The sequence below is a fragment of the Thunnus thynnus genome, chromosome 23 (genome assembly GCF_963924715.1).
Source record: "Thunnus thynnus chromosome 23, fThuThy2.1, whole genome shotgun sequence".
Classification (NCBI taxonomy): Eukaryota; Metazoa; Chordata; class Actinopteri; order Scombriformes; family Scombridae; genus Thunnus; species Thunnus thynnus.
The window spans coordinates 17,368,127-17,388,512 of NC_089539.1; the positions used below are offsets into that span (position 1 = coordinate 17,368,127).

At 40.0% G+C, this 20,386-nt stretch overlaps 1 protein-coding gene across 6 annotated transcripts in view; it reads right to left on the reverse strand.

The window, feature by feature from the left end:
- anks1b (ankyrin repeat and sterile alpha motif domain containing 1B) overlaps positions 1 to 20,386 on the reverse strand; it is a 236,551-nt gene that overhangs the window by 140,004 nt on the left and 76,161 nt on the right. For 5 of the 6 annotated variants that reach the window (XM_067581321.1, XM_067581317.1, XM_067581316.1 and 2 more), the window contains exons 4-7: positions 14,002 to 14,154; positions 11,514 to 11,657; positions 3,416 to 3,491; positions 1,035 to 1,136 (exon numbers count right to left, since the gene is read on the reverse strand). In XM_067581321.1, the coding sequence (XP_067437422.1) occupies positions 1,035 to 1,136; positions 3,416 to 3,491; positions 11,514 to 11,657; positions 14,002 to 14,154 (475 nt within the window). Of the gene's footprint in view, positions 1 to 1,034; positions 1,137 to 3,415; positions 3,492 to 5,601; positions 5,782 to 11,513; positions 11,658 to 14,001; positions 14,155 to 20,386 lie in introns of those variants that run through there. The other variant, XM_067581320.1, reaches the window with a different exon arrangement.

The window sequence follows — 20,386 nt, forward strand, 5'->3', positions numbered from 1 at the left end:
TTAAAAGGTGATAACTGCATTTCCACCCTGAAATGCACGTTCTGCACATAGTAGAGACTGCGAGCTCCACATTTCAACACAGACTGTTTACGTTTGAGTATATTGCACATAGTGATGCTAAGCAATCACAGATTTCTGCTTTAAGTTCTGAGGTAACTGAAACTTTAAGAAATGGTGGTCCTGATACTTCTGACTGAGATATATAAAGAGTTTACGCTACGCTATGAAGTCCTGCTGTTGCTGTACAATGTGTGTGACATTTAAATATCTTATTACACTTATGCACACTTATCTGATGCACTACATCCTGCATATCTATTATAACCGTTGCAGGTAGTAATTGGGGTTCTGACACCTAACGAAACGTATATATGTGCACGTACGTGATTGGTGTGTTTGGGAAACTACGACAGGAAAAACAGCATTCTATCAACACATAAAAACTGTCTCATCATTAAAAGCAATAGTCTGCAGTATTTACCCATACGAAACTAAATACTTTATTAAAACAGTCAATCAACAGCCATTCATTTTGTTGCACATTCCAGAAATCCATCGATAACCATCTTATTCAAAATGCCAGTGAGACAATGGCAGGAGATTTGGAAGAACACTGTATTGTGAGAATATCAAGGATGTTAACTACACAGCACTGTATCAACTGGATTCATACTGTACAGCAGCAGCTGCCATTGTTCCCCCAGTGGAAGATAAACTTCCTGGAAAAGAAGATTTCTCAATAGAATCACATCCACTTGCAAACAACGGCCACGATGTCATGTCTCTACATCCACGTGTTAACAACGGCACGTTTTTACAGTCCACACCCGACACCGTTTATGCTCTTGTACTTGTAAGCTTTTAATCTCTGCATGAAAACACCTGCAAATTGTGAATACTATGTCCTTAATCTTTGTTATGTTGCACTACATTTACTGTATATGAATATTACATTTTTCGCAAACCCAATATCTCAAGTGAAATTCATCTCATAAGTGTGTGTGTGTGCATGTGTAAGTGTGTGTATGTCTTACCTTGGATAAGAGCAGTGATCTGCTGGGATTTCGGTGCAGGATGTTCTCTCAGGATCTCCAGAGCTGTTCTCCCTTGACTGTCTCTCAGATTGGTGTCGATCCCTGAAACACACACATACATACACATACACACTCACGTATAATACAGTATAAGCATTGATGTACATGAACAGCAGGGCAAAGGTCAAACCACAACACCCATGAGTTTGTCTAACAAGTTTAACCTACTCAGACTTGTAAAAAAAAAAAAAAAAAAAAAAAAAAAAAAGATACATTCATCTTCACCCCAGACACATTGAACCACACACTCACATGCAGTACACGCACAGACTGAAATCCACATCTGCTGACACTCCCAAGCAGACACAAAACTCCAGTCAGCAAAAGATGAATGAGCCGCAGTCACCAGAGGATAAATGTGGGATTTTACGAATTCATGAAGCTTTATTAACAGCCAACATGCTTTTTTCATCAAGGTTAAAACCAGGGTTTCCCCTGGACAAAGGTTCACACGCTCGCTCTCAACACTTGACGAGGCTAAACTGCAGTCTCAGACGGTGACACATAGATGGATGCACACGAATATACAAGACACACACACACACAAACTCAAGTTCTAGCACAGACAAGACAAACATACTAAACAGAGACTCACACACAAATACACTCAAAACCCCCGGATCACCCACACAAACCCAGTGGTTTGTAGGGAAATTCACTTAAGTCTACTTAAGTGAATTTTAAAGAGAATTTAAAAATACTGGAGGGATTTTTTTTTTTAGACTCAAAGTCCACCATCACCTCACTGTTTTCTCCCTTTTCTGTCCTTATACAGTAGATCACATGGCACATGAAAAATAAATGTTATCCCTGCTGACTCTGCAGTGCACCATAACACATGAATAAACAAAAAAATCGATTAAGATTTAAAGTATACTGTATTTAAACTGTACTGTGCCAGTTTTGCTTCTTGCTTTTTAAGCATTTTGTCCTCTTTTTTTTGTGATTTTTATAACATTAATGGAATTTTACTCTTCTTGTCTTTCATAATAAATTAAATGAATGAAGAATGGACATTTATTCTTAACTTTTAAGCCAACAAGGACCAGAAGTCCCACAGTATGAAATTATGACAGCCCGTTGACAGATCCACCTCCATGAAAACTGAGCAAACTGACTGAAGACTGTATGATATGGAGTCATTACTGTAGCAATATTATTTGCAAATGTTTGTAGAGACTTGTGTCTCAGCCCGTGTGTGCGTAATCAGATTTGTACATGTGTAAAATAACCTCTTAAGTGCGTACTGACATTTACAGGAATCTGCAAATGTGTATTCAGTATCCGTGTGTGCGTAATCAGATGATGCTGTTGGAAGTTTTGGAAAAAACTAGTAAGTGGACCTTGACTTGTGGCTGTGTCAAATCACTTATTTCAAAGTTCAAGAATGAAGTTTGATGCTTAGTAAACAAATTCGTCAGTTCTCACCAGTAAATCCAAAACATGACCGGATATTTTTGGTGCACCGACTTTATATTTCAACATCCTCAACCGTTTCCCATGACTGACAACAAACGGATTGCTGCCCATCCTGCATCCCACCAGCGCCACGCTGCACACAGACACGCAATGTTTGAATTCTTCGGGGTTAAAGTTCAGTGGAACAGACCAGTGCAGCCCTGTGTTGATCCAGGATGTTAATAAAATCGAGGCCAAAAGAACATGGCCACCCACAGGAAGTCCTCCAGGGAACAGGAAGTGCAAAAGGAAAGAGGGTGGGGATGGCGGCCGTATGAAAGGAAAAAAGTATCCAGACTCTTATCTGTTTTGAATATAAGGAGTTAAAATGTCCAAGATGTAAATTTTCCCCTTTTTACTTTTAGCTTTTGCTTTAAATACCTGTATGTTGATGGTTTTGTTTCATGAAGTGAGAAAACCAGACACACGCACAACTTCCCCATGTGAGTGACAACATCAAATAAGAGGAAGATGAGTTAATTTTGGTTACTACTTGTCACCGTGACCCTTGATCCAGTTGAGTCGAGTGACATCATCAAAATTAAACATGAGCTACTATATCCTGTTGAACTTTCTCCTTACTAATAGGACTGAAGGGAGGAAATGGTCAAAACCATAATAAAGCTGAAAGTCCAGGATTTTATAACAGAGTGAAAGAATGCAGCAGACAGCTGGGAGTTCATCTGAGGGCACATTCAACCCAAAATCTGGAGAAAAAAAAAAAACATGTGGTGCATCTAGCTGGAGGTTAGAATACAAAGGGGAAACAAGGGAAACACACACACACACATACACACACACACACACACACACACACAAGAAAACAGAGTTTTTGTTTTGCCAGAGTACATTTATAGACCCACCTGAGTCAAGCAGAAGTCGAACTACATTCATCTTCCCAAAGAGAGCGGCCTCATGGAGGGCACTGCCATTTTCAGTCTGAAAGAGAGAAGGACAGAGAGTTTGTGTGTGTGTGTGTGTGTGTGTTAATATTCCATCACTTTAACAATTGGAAACAGAGACAAAAATAGACATCAGAGAGAGAGACGTGGACTGGGAGCACGAAAAGGCATTACCCATAAAAAGCATAGAGATTAAAAAGCAGAATGACGACAATATTTTGATTTGATATAATCTCTCTTTCATTCTGGCAGTTAAACGAAAGCGATTCAATGAGATTTAAAAAAAAAAAAAAAAAAAAAAAATTACATTCCCCCGCCTACAAACAGCGCGAGCCTTGGCCAATTTCAAACCATTACACAAGCAGCGGGAGCCGGTCTGGAAACATCCCAGTTTCCCTCACAATACGCTGGCCTGTATCAGCCACTGGTGCTACAAATGGGGATATTACTGATATGATGCAACACAAGGAAACTAGCGAGGGGAGGGGGCTGGTAAGTGCCTGATCTTGGATCAGCAGTGATGAGAGAGACAATTACTCTGACAAGCCAAGCCCACTTTTAACAGCTGGGAGCCACAAAACCAAAAAACTGCTGTTTAATCACCCTGCAGAGGCGGAATAAGAACAAAAACACCTGGTTTTAAAGCCACCGTGTGTAAAAGTGATAAAGCAAATTATTCTGTTGCTTTAGTCAGACATTTTCAAATACTATACATAATGGCTTTAAGCTGTTAATAAGACATTAATTATAATTTTTCCCAAATATCCGTTTTGTATGTTATTGTTTCTTTTCTCCCAAAATCTTACTTTAGTTTTTGTCTTCCTGTTTCTTTAAGAAATGGGTCGTGGGACTGTGTGTGCACCTCAGGTCAAGTAAATGTGGTTTATAAAGCCCAGAATCAAAGCCACAAAGTAGTGTATGAACATCCAAATATTTTAATCTGGTGTGTCAGCAAGAAGTACATGATACTAACATTATCAAGAAAAAGGTGACTGCATCAATTCAGTGTGATATTATTATTGCACAAAATCACAACTTTGCCCCACAGGGCTTTATAATCTGTACAACACTTTATCCTTTAGACCTTCTATTAGGAGAAACAAAAAAAAACCTTTAACATAAAAGAAGAAGAAGAAAACTTCAAGAAGAGCAACAGAGTAAAAGCATCAATGTTCCAAAAAGGGCAGACATACAATAGATATAATATACACAGAGTAGACAGAAGGTCCAGAAGTAGAATTACATTATGGATTAATTACAACATCATGTAAACAAAGCACAAACATATAAAACTGTAATTCTAGTGAATATTAGGTGTAATAAGTTTCAGGCAGAGTGTAGAATCAGCAGCTGAGATAACCCTGACACATTTCCATTTATGTTTTTCAAAGTTTCAGTGTTGATAACTGTTCACCATCTCCTTTTACATTAAGGCTATGTCCAAAATTAGCAACTATTCACTACACACTATACAGGGAATTTTATCAAGAGGGCAACACAATGTTACGTATAAAAATAAACACAGTATAAATTAGCTGACCATTGGTTGTACTCTCTCTATAATGCACTCTGGCATAATATGAGACCACTATATAGGGTAAAATATGTCTCACAAGACATGCAGACAACACTAAATAATGGCGAACACACAAAAATATTTTCTGTGCTTTCAAGGTCAAAGGTCATGAGAGGAGATACACAGTATATAATACTAAATGTTATACTTTCCTCATTGATACCAGTATAATTTCTTTTGCTTCTCATGCAGCCACACCTATATAGCTTTATGGGACAGTATATTTCTATATGTCTCAATTACAAACTGAACATACTGCCTTGTACACCTTGCTGGAAGCAAAAACTACCCATTAGACACCCTGAATACATGAACTTGACCATGTGTGCCACGATAATAACAACACTCTCACAGTTGCAGCAACATACATATGCTGAATACGTCGTATCCTTCACGGTTGGCTTCCTGACGACACAGATTAAAACCTGGACTGAACCAAACTCCCGGCCTTAATGAAGACAAATTATCTGGAAGGCAGCCAGGTCTGCTGATACGTGGCCGGGAAATTCAACTCAACGCGACAATGCACCAGATCAACGTGTTCGTCCTCTGCAGGGAATGCTAAACTTACTGTAGCTTTTCTGTTTCCTCTGCAACAAAAGTGTCATCACCCGCAGTGCAGGGAGTGATGGAGAAATGAGGCAATATGCCAAAAGGTCAAAAGGTCCAGTTCTCTTAGGAGAATATTGCAGGTTTACATCCCCAAAAGAAAACAGATGAGTGGTTGAATTTGCAGCTTCACTGACTATAAAACTCTGTGGAAGTCAAACCTGGAGAGTTTTCTTACCCACATGCGAGTGAAAGGAGGTGGGAGTGCAGGAAATGATCCACCCCCTTTTCCGCACTCACACACACCCCACTTGCCCTCCTAACCTCACCCCCCTATGGCTCTCTCTATACCACTTCCCCTACAGTTTCCCATGGTGATTATGCAGTGATGTCATGAGGAAACGAGGAAGGCGATTCTCACTCTGAAGGTTTCCGGGCATTGAAAGGCAGATGACTTTCTGTTTCTTGCAGAAATGCAGCAGTCCTCCTTGATGCTGCTACGAATGTAAATGCTCTGTCTGCTAAGAAAAGGCAATCTACAGTGTTCATGTGTATATGTGTGTTTCACTAAACTTTTGCCCTCTGTTGGCTACCTGCCCGCCCAGCAGCAGGTTCTTCCATATGGATTTCCCCTCATTATTATGGGAACAGTCAGAGGAGGGAAGAGAGACATAGAAAGACAGAGAGAGAGGAGAGAGAGAACCTGTGCTGCTTCTATAAATTATTCATTCACACTCCGACAGACCTATATGGCTTGACTCCAATTACTGACCTGTACTATCGTTCTCTCGCTCTCTCCTACTACTCTAAGACACACATACATACACACACACACACAGGAAGTACTTTCCATTGGTGAAAATTTACAAGGTGGCCATCTGTGAGCCGCCTACAGCTTTCACTCTGTACTGTCAATATAGCTCAGACACTGCTTCCTTGCAGATAAAACTACGGTGAGACAGAGAGGAGAGAGAGGAAAGACGTGCAGTGTTTATCCCAATCCAGCCAAGCAAGTCAGAGACACACACAGGAAACCCATATATAGTCCAGACCGGATGTATTTGGACAGTTACACATTTTTTATCCTTCAGGCTCCGTGCTCCAACACATTCTTTATTTGAAATAAAATAATCAATACTACATTAAAGTGCCAAGTCTCAGCTGTAATTTGAGTAGGTTTACATCAATATAGAAAGAACTGTTCAGGAGATAGAGACCTTTTTAACACATAGTGCCCAGAGGTTCAAAAGTAATTGGATAGATAAATATGAAGTCAAACAAAATCATATTTGATGAATATGATGAAAACCCACTAAAATTAAAGCCGAGACTTGGAACTTTAATGTAGTATCCATTACTTTATTTTAGGGCTGTAACTAATGATTATTTTCATTATCAATTAATCTGTTGATTATTTCTCAATAAATCAATTAGTTGTTTGGTGAAAAATGATGATGATGAAACATGTTGATGTTTCCCAAAGTCCAAGATGATGTAATCAAATGTCTTGTTTTGTCCCGACCAAAAGTCCACAACCCAAAGATATTCAGTTTACTGTCACAGAAGACTAAAAAAAACAGAAAATATTCACATTTAAGAAGCTGGAATCAGAGAATTTAGACATTTTTTTTCCTCAAAAAATGACTCCATTAATCGATTATCAAAGTAGTTGGCAATTAATTAAATAATTGACAACTAATTGATTAATTGACTAATCATTGCTGCTATACTGTATTTAAAATTGAATTTGCTGAAGCACAGAATAACAAAAAAGGCTGTAAATGTCCAAATACTTCTAGACTGTACAACTTGAGTCCACAGCCTGCATTTAATCCTGTTCATATGAGACCTCTGTTACAGGTTAAAGGATAGGATCACAATTTTTCTAAGTCAGTCTTAATGGGAAAAAAAAAAAAAGAGTCAGGTGCCCTTTTGAACATTGACACATGTTTTGCTTTTGGTAATCATTCCTCCTGTCCATACTGGCCTAAAAGAGATACATTTCTAATGCACCTCTGATGTAACCTGCACAGAGGACGATTTCACTCGACAGGTGGCCAATAGTTTCGTCAAGTCATTGGGTAAAGGGGTAACAAAGAAAAAGAGAAAAAGATTTCTGCAAAGATATTTTCAGCCAGAAAGAAAGGGAGCTTTACAGGGGCGAAGAGTGAATTGAAGAGGAGATTTGAGGTATCAAAGGTTTGCAGTGCACATCATCACTAGGCAGAGAAAAGGGAGCGAGAGCAACCGAGAGAAAGAGATAGAGAAATTTTCAGAAGTGTGTATACAGGACAAGACGAGGCAAATCAAAGGCGTGTAGTGTGCATATTCACTAGACACATGGAGCCTCAGGCCAAATCCCTGCAGAGAAACACAGCCCTCCTCCTCAGATCAGAGCACATGCACACGCACATGCACACACACACACACATACACACACACAAAACCAGCTTGTAATAAGGACAGAAGGCAGAGAAAATTGGCGCAAAGCCGCTGAGTCATGCATCTCCTCACTGTGAGAGCACCAGAACGACTCCCATATCCAACAGGTCAAGTTGTTTGTCTTTTAAGAGATGAAATACACACACACACACACACACACACACACACACACACACACAGACGCCAACCAAATTCTCCAAACTGCCATCGCAATATGTGACAGATTTGAACATATCCTGGTGGGCAGTGGCACAGTGTGACAGAATATTCTCCTAAATAGATTTTGTTGTTTTCTTGCAGTCACAGACCCTCCTCAGCCTTTAACTGTACTGTACAGACTCATTTTACATGCATATGCAGGCTGCATATACAGTATAAAAATTGCACTTACATGGTCAGGGAGAGGAAGAACACAGCATCTGTTACACCATATGTTATTGTTGAAAATGAACATGGAGTCAGATCGTAAACTGGCACCAATAGAAGTGTCAAATTTTATCATGAACTGGCTACAACTGAACATTCAGGTCATTCAAATCATTCAGCACCAGATGGGAGTTTTCTTTCCAAAGGCTTTAAGTTGAACTATAGGATTTTATTTTCATGTTTGTTGAGCAAACTCTGATATTGATTGCTCTCTGTCTCTGTGACTCCCCAATATCTGAACTGTCTTGTTACTTGATTCAGAATCAAAAGCTTTTTGAGGCTCTGACAGAGTCTGAAAAAGCCTTGAAGCTGTTTTACCATCAATCCTTCATGATCATCTAACAGAGCTTACTGGAGTTAAAAATCTCAGTATAAAAACAAAAAGCCCTTACAGAGAGCAGGTTAACATCCAATTCAGGGGTATAACTGTGGATTCATGAGTTTATTTTTTACTACATTGGAGGACACATATGTTGTATGTACAGTTCCTCCAAGAATGTTTAATACATTGGTGTAGTTGTCAAAGCAACTCCAGTAAATCAGGAGTTCACATTTGGCAACAATAAATACGACACAGCTGTGCTCAAAACTGTGAATCAGAATGAGCTAAATTTAAGATGAGCGTTGAAGAGAATTGTCTTATTACAACTGTGGTCCAGACTGAAATCTCTCATCAAATATTGAGTGGATTGCCATTACATTTTGTACAGACATTCACAGTCTGCAGAGAATGAATCATAAAGATTTTTGGTGATCCCCTGACTTGTTCTCTAGCGCTACCAAAACGGTTTAACATTTGTGACTTTGAGTGAAATGTCTCAACAACTATTGGATTGCCATGAAATCTGGTGCAGACATTGACGGTCCCCTCGGGGTGAATTGTTATCACTGGCGATTCTCTGACCTTTCAAAAAGTCAGAGAAAAATTTCAGTTGTCCAATACTTAACTTAACATTGTAACAATAGAAAGTATTATAGCAGCTTTACAACACCCTCACAGAGCTGCTAGCATGGCTGTATACCCTTTAGGTGCCAGGATATTCATATACATCACACCTGCTTTTTGCTGTGCCAGTGTCCCACGATTTTTGCAACATTCCCGAAACCAAATATCCAGCGTTTACACCCACTTCTCTCTGTGATTTGCCAAATATGTAAAGATGAGAAAGTAGTAGGGTTTGAACTTCTCTCTCTAGCTCCAATACTGAGTGCAACAACATGAATGCCTTCCAGGAGAGAAAATTTCCTCCATTACAATTAACATGTCTCTATCGTGTCTCATCCCTCACTATGACGACAGGCTATTCAAACTGCCTTTGTGTGGCCGTTTGGAAAATGCATCAACGATTTAGCCTTCTGATGTGGTCAGACAAGACATGGTACCAGCTGGTTATTTTGTAGCAAAGCCCAGACCTTATTCTGTTTAAAGGTTGATGCCTATAATTGTTTGTACCAGTGCAGCTAAGTATCCAACTTTTTAATTGAATTATATCTGATATTATCAGATTTATATAGCAATTGTAATGCTTACAAATGTATAAATATGATGAGTTATTATTACAGTATCTGTAAAGACTGAGTATTACATGAATAACAAACTTATGTCTAGTGCAGACAACACAACCTTTGTCACAGTCCCACATAACGTTTTGAGATTTGAGACCAAAACCCTCAAGTCAGTAGAGATTCCTCCATTTGTGCCCATCACAACCGGTCTTAAAGTTTAAGATTTGAGGGATTTTAAGACACATCTTGACGTCATAAACATATTTGACTTCATCATAGCCAAAGCACCTCAGATGAGACTGAGATGAAAGATGATAATATCCAATCAGAGCTAAAAAAAAAAACCCACAAACGTACACACACACTGTGATTTTTTGTCAGAATACTGAGAGGAAAGTCTTGCAGTCTGCAGTAACTTTTAGTGGCTCCCATAAGATGAAACCCCAACTGAAATAGTCTTCGGAGACTGATTAGTACAGAAAGGGGCTGATTCTCTACACTTAACATTTTAAGCCAGTCAAATAGTTTGGTTTGTCAGAGAAAATTGTCTCTAGAGAATGAAAACAGTGTTGAAGTATTCAGTAAAGCGTGGCTACATTTTGACAAGGCTTCACAGAAAAACAAATGGCCCAGAAAGGGTCGGGACAAAGCTGTGTTTGAATCGTCCAGAATACACAATAAGACCGAATGTAAATGAACGAAGAGCGGAGCAGATCAAACAAGCATGACAGAGACCGAGCAGTGATGAAGCACCGCATGCTGTCAGCGACTCTGTATTTCTATTTCTGTTTCTGAAACTGTACGAAGAGGAGGAGACAGAGGAAGACGGTGAACTCTCAGGACCTCTCAGGAACACCCTGTCCTCTTCCTCCTCCTCCTCTTCCTTCTTCTTCCTCCTCCTCCTCCTCCTGCTGCTGCTGCTGCTGCTTTCTCAGTCTTTTCTCCCAGTCAATTATTCATCCCTCCCCACCGCCACACTGTGGGAGGCACGCACCACATACAAGCTCTCTGATACACAAGAATGGAGGCTCATACACACACACACACTTTCAAAACAAGAATCTGCCAAGTATTCACACCTGTAGCGGATTATACACACAAAAAAAACAAAGGAAAACTATTGTATTCTCTTTCATTAAACACGAGACAGCAGCATCTAAAATATTCACTTACAGCAGGGATGAGAGAGGATTCAGAATCACAGAGATTTTGAAAGAAAGTGGACAAAAAAATACCTTTCTAGTCACCTTCTCCACTCGCAGAAGTCCCACTTTATTACTGGATTCTTTATAAGAAGTTGCACCTACTGTTTCATCTTGTTTCTGCCTTTATAAATGTGCAAACATGTATAAATCTTAGAGACAATTCACCTCAAATTAAGTGTGTTTCTTGTTGTAAACCTGGGTTGGCCTAAGCTAAAACAGCAACTCAAAAGGCAATATTTGCGTATTTTATTATCATTTTTGTCAGTAACAGGCTACTATAATCTGTGCCACAAATGTGTTGAGTCCTTGGTCCGCTGATAGAGGGCAAAACCGACAAAAAGCTAATTTTTCTTACCATGCAGTTGACATCCATGCCCGCCTCGAGCAGGGTCTGGACGGTGCTGTGGTGTCCGTTGCGCGCAGCCAGGTGAAGCGGAGTGTGTCGGCGAGTGTGGCTGGTCATGAGGTTGGGGTGAGCGCTCACCAGCATGCACACCACCTGCGCAGGAAAGACGGCCACATGTCAGCGACGAAACGGCAGAAACAGAAAACTTCAGGAGGAAACTGGGCCATTGGTCATCTTTTTGTAAAGTTTGAGGTATTTCAGAGAAGAAAAATATGGATATTTTGTTGTTATCATGTCAGAATCAAATAACACTGCATATATAGACCTGCTGTTCCAACTGTGACAAAAGTTTGGAGAGACGGAAAACCATCATTTAGTTCTTTTCTCGTCTGATCATGACTCAATATATACCGTGGGTCTGTTAAATTGCTTGTTTCCTAGTGCAAGTTCTTGCATTAAAAAGAGATGTCAATCACGCTGAGCGTAGTAGGAGATTCCTATCCTTTGTTTTGACTCGTAGTAGTGGAGCTACCCTTTCGTCTGATCACGTCTTTAATAATTCAGCTAAACATGCCGTTCTATCGCGAGCTCCATCCTTTAAAGTGTGTGGGTGTGCGTCTGTGTTGTATGTGTGTATATACTAAACTTTTGCCCTGCTTTAGTTACATCCCCATGCAGCAAGTAGCTTCCACCATAGGGATTTCCCTTCATCATTATGCAGAGAGGGAGAGAGAGAGAAATACCGTGCCGTTTTCATAAATTATTCATTCACACTCAAGACAAACCTGTATGGCTTGACTGCAATTACTCACTACCTCAGCGGAGAGAAATGTGTGATTGCGTTTGAACTTTGGTAGGTATTTGCAGCATACGCCTCTCAGTTTGAGTGCGGCTTGTCTGTCTGTATCACTTGTCACATTTTTGAGTTCTAAAAATGTGTACCTGCCTGGAGTACAGAAAGTATTTGAGGTTTTTTTTCTCCATATATCCACCATATTTCATATAATCAACAGCTACTCCCACTTTGGCACTGTTGCTATCTGTGCACTGTGGCCTTTATCTGCGCTAGCTCCTACTGTTGTCCTGGGGAAGGTGCAGATAGAGTCACAGGCTGCTTTGCTTACCAGTAAGACATGCAGCACTAAAAATATGATCCTTCACCGCCACCCCCCCCCCCCCAAACTTTTTTCTGATGGAGCTCATCGTCACATAACAAGCACTAATAACAACTGTTTCCCTCTTGAGTCACCTTGTATGACTTTAACTTTGACTGTTTGAATAAATTTTAATGGAGTTGCAATTAAAAGTCTCATTGCAAATCAAATTTTACTGGGGCCGCACCACCCTTGTAGCAGCCAGCAGCAGGTGTTTGTATGATGCTTTCAGCCATTTTAAAAGGATCATATCACTCTGCAGCATCCTCTCCATCCTCTCTCTTTGGAGACTGAGCTTCTCTCCCCTCTTGGTGGAGATGTATCAAAGGCCAGATATTCCTTAATCTTTCTTGCCAGTAAAACTGTTGAATGTGCCAGCTGAACGTGAGTCTGTCAGATAACACTGGGTGGTAAACAGTCACGGGCTCATGATGGTGATGATGTTTTGACTATTGATGATGGAACTGGATGGTGATGGCAGGATTTACTTCAGGTTGCATGTTATGTTGTCACTTTATATACATTGTTTTTGATGTTTCATGTTTCTCCTGTCTGCAAAACGCATTTGGCATTTTACTGTGCATTGATAACTTTGTTAAACACATTTTAAGACATATAATAATACCACAATTGGCTCCAAACCAGTAGTGATGTCACATATCCTACTCTTACTGTAGGTACATGCCCTAAACTCAGATTTAAGGTTCACACAAAGAAACTTTCCACGTTCAGCAGCCTTCTAGTTTTAAACTGTGTATCATCATCATTCTGCACAGTGAAGCTCAAACATTCAACTGAAGGAACAAAAAGAAAAACACTTTTGAGTGGAGGGAGGCTTTAAAGATGAAGTCAATTTAAAATCACTACTGGGCAGGCCAGCATTGTAACAGATTGTTGACAAGAGGACGTGTTATCTGGACAGTTTTTTCAAGGCATGTTTTTCAGATGACAGACGCTGACAAAATTTCAACAATATCTTTCTTTTGAGGAATTTTTTTCAAAGCTTTTGCATCAGCATGCCATCAGTAATCAGTGGCCTATAACTATATGAAATAGGGCAGGCTACTGATGTGAATCTAAGTGGCAAACATCTGTTCTCATAAGGAACATCTGTAAAAAAAAAAAAATGCATGCTTTGTTACAAGAATATACTACCCATAACTAACCGCTACAGACCAGCTGCTCTGCACTTTTTTTTTTTTTAAAAAAACTCACAGGATCATTTTGAAACATCAGAAATACCAACTCAACACAGCACTCAACTACTGGCCTCTCAAGTGCAAAATATGTACCAATAGCTCATGATTTTATACAGGAATCAAATATATAGCATTCTCACTGACCTGTAGTCGTCCATAGAGCGCTGCCAGGTCCAGAGGTGTCTCCTGTCGGCTGTTCCTCATGGTGGGGTCTGTCAGCTCCTGAAGCAGCACCGATACCACCTCAGAGTGTCCGTACTGAGCTGCACAATGAAGCGCTGTTTCCCTCTCATGGTTCTGCAGAAGATGAAGGAGGATTGAAGAAGGGAAGGGATAAGAGAAGAGGGAAAAAGTGTATGAGGAGAAGCGGGAGTGGATGTCGGAGTTATGGGAATGATAAAGGAAGAGCAGGAGTAGATGAAGAGAGGGGAAAAACACGACATAAGAAAGATGGAGGGGTGCGGGGAGGCAGCAGAGAAGGTCAAAGTGAAGATAAAAGGTAAAAATGTGAGGATTAGAGGGGCAGGTGTCAAGGGATGGAAAAAAAAGGTGAATGAAAACGGTTTGACGAGAAGAGGAAAATAAATTGATGGCGATTAGTCGCGTAGAAAAATAAGAAGGTGGTGATTTAGAAGTAGGGTAAATGTAGGTGAAAGGATTGAGATATAAAGGAAGAGAAGAAGAAGGAGGAGGAAAAAGCAGTTAGCTTTATTTATCGCAGTACTGACACAAGGTGAAATTCAAGAGGGAAAGCTATACATTCTCCGCAGACATTTCTGACACACACATATGAAGCACATGTCTCGGTCAGTATATCATTCGACATGTACAAATTCCATAAGCGTGTCGGGTTTGTGAGAGCTGTCAGGGGAAATCTATGGCTTCCTGTCTGTGTAATAGAAGCGGCAATGACCAAAACCAAAACCATGTTTCCTGAAACACTCTGGACCTTTGTGGTCCGACACCCTCACCGATCGAGCGGCTTACATTCGACTGGCCGATAAGCAGAAACAGAACAAGTTATGTAATGTTGATTTCTTTCATTTTCTTTAATCCACCTTATTGCCAGGCATCTAGTATACCACCATATGCATCACATGATTCCTGTTTCTTTCAAATCAATGTCACGAGTTACTTTCCGGGCAGCGAATTGATTTGTTTATTCTTTGTTTACATAGATCCTGTGTGTGGAGACATTTATCTGCACATTTCAGCTAATGTGTCTGTAATTACCTGCAGTTTGGATGGATAGATTTTCTTGGGTTAATGGGTTTTAGCATCTTTATTTAATATCTTTACTACGATTTTACTGAACCCATGCTAATAGGTCATGCATTTAAAAGGGGGAATGTGTTGATATAAAGAGAGATGAAATCGCTACTTTTGTTACGCTCACAAATATAGTCTTTTATACTTTTAACAGATCTTTAGGCTTCATATATCAGGCTGTGCTGATTAAATAAAAAAAGGAGAAGTACTGAGATCTCTGCCATGATGCCTTTTATGCTTGAAGTTGAAATTATACCATGTGTGAATCAATAAAGTGCAGAGAAGTGCAGTAAATCAGGTGGGACCATCAGAACAAATCATTTCAAATCATATCACATTTGAAAAAAAGTGCAGCATTTCACAATAACTTTCACAAAAACATTTATCAAAGTCTCTGTAACGACATGAAGTTCAGATTAATTCCTGCTGAATAGTAAGTATCCCTGAAATCAAGTCTCTGTGCTTTAAAAGGTTATTTTGAACTTGGGAGGCTCTCATGTTCAGAGGAACTGTGGCCATTTTCTGGTTCTTTGGGGGCCCCTGGTGGTCCCTGGGGTCCTGCAACTCTGGGTGGAAACGGCCCCGTAATGACTGGAAAACCGGGCAGAGGGACACACATGAAGCAGGGAGAGACAGGATGGATTACCATGCAAGGGGAGAAGAAGAGAAGAAGAGAGAGGAGGAGATAGAGAGAGCACGAGCGAGCCTACAGGGATTAAATCTGTGAGGCTAAAAACCGATAATCTGGCAACCATCTACTGTAGACACGTGATATACACATATGCAAGAGTGTGCATCCTGTCCCTACGCATTTAGGCTTCTGTGGATATTAACAAGGAGAGAGGAGAGGTGATGTAATTTTGTAACAAAGAAGGAGAAAGACTGAACAAAAAGGAAGGAGACAGCAGGAGAGGACAGGATCAAACTACAGGATAACGTAGGAGAAGAAAGAGTAGCTCAACAAAACCTGATTGCAACTAATTAGAGACATCAACCTCTCCTCCTTTTACTTACTAGACAGTAAAGGGTTAGTGTTAGCTCTAGCTTTAAATTTAAGGGTAAATATATGTACAGTCACTTTATTATAAAGTCCATGAGTTCTGTAATAAAGTCTCTGGTCTGAGTAGAGAGTATGGAGTTGGAAAATAATAAGAGACTGAGCTTGCAACCGAAATTAGTAGCAGCAGTTAACAGTGTTCAATATGTCAAGAGAGCAAATCTGCAAATCAATTTTCAGTACATAATGGAAGCATGTACAGGATGACCTTTTAATATAATCAACAGTTGAAAATGTTCTCTCTATTTTGTGCTTCACATTACATTTCCATATATTCTTGCGGTGCGACTCCTTTGTAAAAATTCCCTTATATTTCCTCCCCCCCTTCCTCACATTCCTCTATCAAATCCGCTCACATTTCCTGCCTCGAATTCACCTCTCAAACTTCCATGATGAAATTCCAAAACACTACGACCACACTCGGCTGCTCAGATCTCATCTCATGCCTTTTTTTTTTTTTTTTCTACTCTTTTTCTCCCCAGAGCCACAACCAATCCTCTCTCCCTCTCTCTCTCTCTCCTCCTCCTCCTCCTCTCCCTGCTTTCATTTACCCCTCTGAGCAGTGAGTGAGAGAGATGAAGAGATACTGTATGTGCGAATAACACACATATACACACACACACACACACGTGATCTAGCAGCGAAAACACCACAATGTGCTCAAGAGCTCTCCCTCCTCCTCAGCCAATCAGATCCGTCTGCTCTCCCCCTGGACTGCACACCCCCTCCATTCATGGCAGAGTGGAAGCGGCTCCACTGTAGTGTGAGCACAATAATCACACACACTCATGAACACTGTAATTCACATTCATCACAGTTTACTGGTGTAATTGTTGGTTGCATTATGTTTAATAAAGCCCATTTGCTCCGTTCCTGTGTGCATATTCTACTATATTACCGTTTTCCACCGGAGTGACTCAGTTTCCCCGCAGGATCATGTGGATTTCATCTCATCTAATCTACTGTATATACTGTCTTCATCATAGTGTAATAACCTCCACCTAACTACCACTGATGCAGCACAATCATCCATCATCAAGTATAGAATATCAACGAGTCTGCAGAATAGATGATTAAACTATTATAGAATGAATACAACTACATCATCCAGGAACAGGAGACGCATAACTACAACAATTACTGCTATATTTATATACAATAATCAGAAAATAATGGACGTAGTGCAGGTAAGACTCCATTATCTTTGCATTTTTGGACAGCTCAGAGTGCATTATCGTACTGCGATGGCCACTTAAAGGCTCTGAAAACCGAGAAATGTATTTTTGTCGACCTCAAACTTATGAATGTGAAGATTTTCTGTCATAGTTGGACCAATTTCAGTTATTTTAATTGAGAGATCTGTTCTTGTTTGTGCTCTTCATACTGGTTTGAAGTGGGCACTCATTTAGTTAAAGTAATTCCACACATTAGGGCTGCGACTGACAATTATTTTATTATTTTATTGATGAATCAATTAATTGTTTAGTCTGTGAAATTGTGGAAAAAGAATGGCTCACTAAACCTTAAGATATAAAGAAAAACAGAAAATTGTCAAATATGAGAAGCTGGAACCAGAAAATGTTTGTCAATTTTGCTTGAAAAATGACTGGAATGATGATTATTCAATTATCAAAACAGTTTAAATGAATTTTCATTCCATTGTCTAATCAAATTAATCGAAAAATTGTTGCAGCTCTACAACACATTAATCAGAACTCACAGTAGTAACATCTGAATCAAAATCTGACCAAACCACAAGCACAAACTCCTGACAAAGAGTTTCTGATTGTTAATAAAACTCTTACTGAATAATAACTAATGATGTTGAGCTTCTCAAATTAGAAATATGTAAGATTTGAGATCAAGTTTTCAGGGCTCCTGTTTTAATATTCTAATTCATGTAGTTTGAAGCGTAACTGTGGTTGCTATGGTTACCTGCAGACAATATGTATGGCACACTGATATAAAACTTTTGACTGGAATCGTGTTTGAGCGACCGGCCAATCACAAACAAATATACTGCATGGTCATTACTGAATGTACGGAGCAGTTTTACTTCTGTATTTATTGACGTCTCTATTTGCAGCTCCTCGTTACAGGATGTTTACTTCTCCAATTGACTTATTTGAGTAATTTTTAGACGCCTGAATCACTAAAGAAAAGTCAAAGATTAAGCAAATTAATTTCCACAAAAAACCACAATTATTTGATGCATGAAAATAGTTTTTCTTGCTGATATATTTAAATATTTCTTCTATCCTGTTAATCATCTCGCAGCCCCTGACATCTCCTATCTTGACACCTTGTTGAGGTCCTGACCTTCGGATCGGGATTAAGGAACTATTAATCAGTTCAGGAGTGACGGCAGTTTTCATCTCTGTGTTCAGAGCTGCTACTGAGCAGACTGTGTGGTGAGACTGTGTGGTGAGACTGTGTGGTGAGACTGTTATGCAAACTCTTTCCAAAGTCAAATATGAACTTTCAGTCTAAGCTTTTAAACCAACAAGGACGAGAAGAGAGAAAATATATATTTGAACATCTATATTTCCACGCTCAGGAAGATTGTGCGATTTGATCGAAAGCTCCGGATCAGCGAGCATGTGGTTGTTTACATTTGTAACACAGATTATACCTTCGACAACGGGGGTGATAAACACATTTTCGGATTAAACGCGAAACAAGTACACAGAAGTAATGACGCAAACCAATCACACACACACACACACACCAATGCTGAGTGATAAATCTCAATATGGGTATGATATGGATACGTTCTGTCTCTGCAGCCTTAAAAACGGACAATAAAGCTTTGTCATTCCAATCCGCTGCGCCTCACGCATGCAGCTTAAGATAGGGGAAAATGCAATTCCCTGACAGAAAGAGAGTGACAAAGAGAAGAACAGAGACACAGACTGACAGGGAGATAGAGCAGAGGAGGTGCAGAGAGAGAGAGAGAGAGAGGAGGAGAGAAAATCCTCCCTCCGTGTTCTCCGAGTGGCGCTATATATTTCCATTACGCTTCCCCCCTGACAGATACCCGATATCATCTAGCACTGGGTGTATTGTTGCTGATTGGGCTCTGAGCAACAGCCATCTACTAATGCCACATCAACAGGCATGGCAGGACATTATTGACATGTCCATATAAATGGACGTCAATGCTTTTTCTTTCAGCGGCGTACGGCGCCGATGCACACTTAACGCTCACAAATATAAAGAGGCTGCGTAATGAAAAGTATCAGCTTGCCCTAACTCCTTCTACAGACACAGCCGCACGGGTTTTATTAGAGGTTAAAGAGGAATTCTTAGTTATTTCTTTTATGATATTACTGAGCTATAAGAGCGGCATCTCTACAATTTACTTGTGAACTGTTAGTGTTACAGAACACACACCTGTACACATACACACACACACACACCTCTCATGATAAACACTATCAGTTCTATCTCAGTTCATCTGCATTGGACAAAACAAACAGCTACATCCATGCAAATAAGCGAGCCTTATCAGGCGGGCCCGGCGCTGAAGTGAAGCGCAGAGGTGTTTGTTTGAACATACACCGCGTTAATGCTGATGGACTGATATGCAGGATGAGCTCCGTCTACGTTACAGCATCTCATAATCCCAGCAGCTCAAGCCGCTGCCTGGGGAGGGCTGAGTAAATAGATAATGAAAAAGACGAGACACGCAAGGTGAAACGTTTTTTCCCTGTTCTTGCTCGTCTTGTATTAATTATATGGATCTATTTAAATGTATAGGGCATGTAATATACCATGTTCATTAAGAGAAATTAGACTAAAAGCCTTCAGCAAGTCATATGAAAATATACAGTATATAGAAAAGAGAAGGAAAGAGATGACAACAATGCCTTTCCTTACTTTTGGTTTTAAAAAGGCACAAGCTGAGAAGGAAGAAAAAAAAAAACTGTGGCGGTAGGAGGATAGTAATCCATGAGGAAGAGATGGAGAGGGGAGGAAAAAAGAGGAGCAGTTATTAGGAGTGTGAACATGGAAAGTGAATAAAGTACCCCGGGCCAAGAGGAGTGAATGTAAAAGAGGGCTGAGAAGATGAGAGAAGCAGGAAGGGAAAAACACTGAAAGGGAGAGAGAGAGAGAGAGAGAGAGAGAGAGAGAAGAAAGCAGAGCTGCACATTTCACTGCCAATTGATCCATCTCTCACACTCCCAACAAAGTCCAAGAAAC